General features: G+C 39.3%; 1 protein-coding gene across 1 annotated transcript; it reads right to left on the bottom strand.

The window, feature by feature from the left end:
- Window positions 1-871: 871 nt before the first annotated feature.
- On the bottom strand, window positions 872-1,537 carry LOC138009946 (uncharacterized). Its single transcript, XM_068856927.1, has one exon. It carries the CDS (start codon window positions 1,535-1,537, stop codon window positions 872-874), a length of 666 nt encoding a protein of 221 aa, XP_068713028.1.
- Between the last annotated feature and the right edge of the window lie 4,065 nt (window positions 1,538-5,602).

Genomic DNA, 5,602 nt, shown 5'->3' with positions numbered 1-5,602 from the left:
GTAAGCTCGAGTTAAATGATACGCGTTGAAAGCGTATTTAAAAAGTTCCGGGGTTCGCCAGCAAATTCGCCGGATCAGGAAAGAAAAAGTCGCGGATTCAAAAATATCCGGATATGTGTGGAAGGGGCCTTAGTCTGGGTATGTTCTTCGTATATTGTGGGCTCCCTGCTAAGCACACTTGTGAAGGTCCTGGGACCTACTCAGCTTGCTGAGTGTGACTATTTTACTCCGGGATTCCTTCCTTGTGCTTGTTTGATATTGGCTTTGAATAAACATTTAAATCGGTAAGAATGAGCCATCGGCCAATAATCTTCTCATCTATCGTTAGTGTAATAGTTTTCTTTTTGTCTTTGCACATTGTTTCCAATTATGACTTCGCATAGAACTTTATCGAGTTTCATTTGCAAGTGGATTCCATGCGCTCAGTTTTGTTAACTAATCAGAATTTATCACTTGTATAGAGCGAAATATCCGCCTTAAAGTGTGATTGAAGTGTCATTGACATCGTCACCGAGTCATCAGGTGAGGTTATCTACCTTTTCGTGAAGTTATGTTGGTCACTGATCGTATTTCTCACGGTGCATGTGAGTCCTAGACTCGACAGGACTGTCTTTCAGTGTTCCTGTGTTCTGCTGATATTTGTGGAACAGTAGCCTTGTAATAGCATCACCTGTCCTCCTTTACGTTCGGAAATTAAATAATCCTCGTTACATATCAAACTTTGTAAGAACATTTTCAGGTTGCTTTGCCTTAATAAACATGCATGTAGTGGAAGTTCCTGTGTCACAATGTTCTTCAAATTTTGGTTAATCTCAGCCTGAACGTTCTTCCAAACAAAAAAAGGTTCTCATGAAAAAGTTCGTGTATAAAATTAAAAAATGACACAAAATTCCCGTAGTCGGTTTGGGTCATACAGATAATAGATTTCCAACGCTGAGAGCAAGATTGCGAGAACATTTTTGGCTATGAAGATTGACTCGTCTTTCTCATAAGAAAAAAACACAACCAGGCGGATTATCAGGAAAGTGAGGTTGACTAAAACCATTTCGGCAGCGGTGCGAAGCATTGTTGTTCTATAGCGTGTTTTCTCAGGCTTTCTCTCGTTGTTAAACTTGACCTCGGTCATTTGCAAGAGCGACAGCACAAAACTTAGACAAGCCACAGCAGTCATGGCCGTTCCAAATCCTTTACTGATGACATAATAGCGCTCTTTCCCCTCCAGAATAATATCTAGCAGTTCGATTGTATCCAAGAGGTCGATGGCCATCTGAGCACACAACTTGGAGACTAATTCTCTGCGTTTTTCGTTTTCTTCTTTTAATTCATCTTCGTAGTCTGCTGTGAGCATCAACAGTACCAAGAGAATTGGTGTGATACAAAGAACTATCTTCAATAAATTCGGACCAAGGAATTTCTTTCCGTCTAGGCTGTCTACGACGAATCCAAAAATGACAATGACATTTGGCAGTAAGGCACAGACGATGTAAAAAGCCCACACGAAGAAGAATGTGCGAAGCTTTGTCGCACGCAAGTACATTGCAAGCAACCATATTAGGCATACTGGAATGTACGAAATGAAGACAGAAGACCACGCATGACCTTTGTATTGAGCTGAATAAGCAGTTAGAAAACCACACTGAGTTAATAATAGAACGAAAAACACAGCTCGCCCTCCCCATTTTATAACCTGAGGCACCATGGCTGAAAGCGGTTAAGATGCGTAAAGATATCTTTAATATGTAAATGATCCGCTGGCCAACCAGCAGACGGTTTGTCGCTTCGACATTCCTGCGTAACGTTTCCGTGAAACATACCGTTCTATTCCGAGAAACTGCTGGGGCATTGTTGAAAAAACAGGGAGTTCCCCGTAATTAGCAGTGACAGCAACCAAACCTCAATAGTACAACAGCACTCGCAGGCTTCAATTTACGGTCTAGTTTTATCCTAAAACACTATCAACACGACTATTTTAATCTTTACCAATACTCTTTAAAAAAAAGTGAACCCTAAACTCTACATCATTTTTCTCAAAATTTCTGGAAGGCGTACAAATAATCAAACGGATGCTAAACAAACAAGACAGTCTGTTTTACAACTACTCTCAATTTTCAATCGAATTTTCGAAAAAATTATGTATTATCGCCACTTGAAAAATCGTATCTCGAAAGAGTCAACATTCTTGATAAATAACAGTATGGATTTCGTGAGAAAAGATCGACCGTGCAAGCTATTTCAGACGTAATTAATCTTATCCAAGCCAACATCAGGATAAAAAGTTTTACACATGTGGTATATTTACTTTATTGATCTACAGCCAGAGGCTTTTGACACCGCAAACGACTCAATCGGCTACTGCAGAAACTGAGTCATTGTGGGATAAGTGGAATTATAAATTACAGGTTTGCCTCATATCTTGTAGGACGTAAAAAGATTTTTGGAATTGGCCCCAGAAACACGGATATATCTGGTAACGAAATACTACTATCTGGAGTCCCACAAGGACCGGTTCTAGCGCCCCTGCTCTTCTTATATATGTAAATAATATTTGTATTAGCTGCAACCAATTGAAGTTTTATTTATTTGCGGACGACACGAATCTTTTTTGCATATAAAAATCTCAAATTGCTTGAGTCCACAGTGAATAATGAGCTTCCTAAGGTTTTGATTTGGCTAATAGCAAACAATTTATCTCTAAATATTAAAATATCTAATTTCGTAATTTTTCGACCCAGACAGAAAAATGTACCTTACCGAGTCAATTTGAAAGTTTTTTTACCACCTCAGGAATTCTTGCGTTTTCTTTAGAGTGTCAAATATCCGGGCGTGCTTCTGTATTGACGAGAACCTCTCTTGGAAACATCACATTTCTCACATTGCATCGAAAATAAGCATGTCAATTGATATTATTACAACTGAGATTAAGACACTTCGTACCCTTGCATACTTTACATCATATCTATAGATGACATAGATCACTTATCCAACCCTATCTATTGTATGGAATAGTCGCGCGGGGCCTTGGTGGGAAATGTACAGAACCTAACTCTCACGCTTGCAGAAATGGGCCCTCCACCATATGCTTTTTGGTGACTATAAATCTCACGCAATACCTTTCTTCACATCCTCCAACCTACTACCTTTAGATCTTCTTTATTTCAATTTAGTTACTATCTTATTGCATGATGTCTTCAATAATTTGTCGCCACCCCACATAACTAATATATGTAATTTCCAATCGAATATTCGCCCCTATATCGCAAGTTCATCGTCAAGAGGCAACTTCTTTGTGCAATACTCTAGATTAGATAAGCAAAGTAAATCATTTTCACGAAAACGATCTCCAGTTACAGTCTGGAATTTTAAACGCAAAATTCATAATTTGCTTAGACTTCAAAAATTCTTGGAGGCAGATGATTACGTTGATCTACTTGATTTGATTAAAAAGTGACATTTCTTGAAGACTCAGTGTATTATATCTGCATAATCCATCGCGCTCTTGTCAACATTTGTTGCGGTCGCATTAGGAAGTTTACACTAGTGTTAAAATCAAGTTCTATTGTTCAGTGTTCCCTTAGGGATTCAAAACACCAGAGAGTTGACACTTGAGTAGTGACAAGCAACACTAGTGTTACACTGCTAGTGTTACACTCTCAAGTGTGACCGCAACCATTGTCTAAAAGTACTTAAACATTATAATTCGTATTCTATTCACCAACATTCATATTCATGCTCATTTATAATAAGGTGTGGAAAAAATGATTGATCAGCAGACTAAGCCAACCTTGGACAGCTTGGCTTAGGAAGCGTTGAAGATACGACCCACGCGATTTTTGGGCGAAAACGTTAAATAACAATGACCACAACCAGGTTTTCTGAGCCCGCGAGACTGGACACCCCCTGCAAACCATTGTTTTAACGAAAACCGCTGCTCAGCAACCTTGGTTCTGGTCATTGCTGTCTAAGATCTTCCATTTTTGGGTGGGAGGGTGGGCCGTCTACTTCTTCGTGGTTCCGCTAAAAACTGAGCTAGAATGAATTATTTCCGCGCCAAACCAGAATTTAATATATAGCTATAGCCAAGCCTAAAAGCGGAGCTCCCGGCTTGTTTATTTGTACTGGCTGTAGGATAAGTGAAAATAAAAGGCTTTGGAACTGTCCGCCTTTTGGTTTGCCCGGATATTGCTTAAATAACTAAACTTTTTCTTCGCCGCTGCCTAACTAGTGAATTCCATGGTTAATTTCACCTGAAAAACCGACTGATCGCATGAATCACGAAGGGATCAGTGTGATATCGGTTTTTCTAGCGAAATCTACTCTCGAATTCACCAGTTAACGTTAGGCAATTAATTTTTCTTGAATCGCAAGTGTTTTAAAAGAAAACAAGCAAATCCTCAGCAAGCGAACGGAAAAGGAAAGAAGCCATTTCAGAGTCGACTGTCAAGCGCCAGCGAATAGGAATCACGCTGAAATTAGAAATCACAGACGTACTATGGCTCGTGATGTGACAGATCGTCTTTGTCGATTCAAGGTCAAACAAGGAGTTTTATTGATGTACTTTATTAACATTTATTTATTCCACTTTATCTCTGAAAACGAGATCATTTACAATTCGATGTATTTCACTGGAACAGCCACAGAAAGAGCGCGAAAAATTAAGCCTCGTTCAGGTGCGAGTGTGAGTGTCTGACCTGGCTTGACCCTGCGATCCAATCAACAACCAGTCCCGGGTCAGCGGTCAACTCAAAAAAAAAAAAGCTGACCTCGATAAGGTCTAACTTGAGCCCATGATACTGGTCAGCGGATACCTTGTTTCGACAGGTGTCAATTGACCATAACATTGATGTCCAATATCAAAGATCTATGCTGTAAACTAGCTATTGTGTAAACTGGAGTACTGCCTCCTCGATGAGCTTAAACTTGAGCCCGTGATATGGTTACGTGATACTGGTCACATTGGCATACATGGAGGGGCGGACGGACGGACGGACGTACGTACGGACGTTCATGACGTCATGGCTATAAAACTAAATTTTCTCACATCGATGGGTTACCTTATTTTCTTAGCTATGGTGCTCCGCGCGCGCGCGCCTTCGGAGCTCCGCTATCATCAGAGATAACATAATCGCACGTGAGACTGCTCGGCCATGGACTGGATTGGATTTGTAAACATGGACTGGATTTCTAAAACATGGATTTGTAAAACATGGATTTGTAATAGGTGGATTTGTAAAACATGCATTTGTAAAACATGCATTTGTAAAAGGAGGATTTGTAAAAGGTGGATTTGTAAAAACATGGATTTTTAAAAGACATGGATTTGTAAAATGTGGATTTATAGAAACATGATAGCATAGTTCGACTGCTGATTTGTTTATTTCTTTGTCTATCCCAGGTTCATTGTAATTATTTTATTTTATTTTATTCTATTTTCATTTTATTTTATCACTTGACGTTTAAATAAGTACTGAAAAAAACAGTTTGTTCGTGCATTGTTGAGTAATAATAGCATTTGGGAATTTTTAAGAACATTCAAGAAGTAACTACGGCTCGTAAGCATTCTCGGTATTCTCTCGTGTTCAAAAAAAAAATCCCTCGTGCTTAT

This window comes from Montipora foliosa, chromosome 7, assembly GCF_036669935.1.
Source record: "Montipora foliosa isolate CH-2021 chromosome 7, ASM3666993v2, whole genome shotgun sequence".
Lineage (NCBI taxonomy): Eukaryota > Metazoa > Cnidaria > Anthozoa > Scleractinia > Acroporidae > Montipora > Montipora foliosa.
The sequence above is the reverse complement of the archived record's forward strand: the minus strand, read 5'-3'. Positions and strand labels throughout refer to the sequence as shown.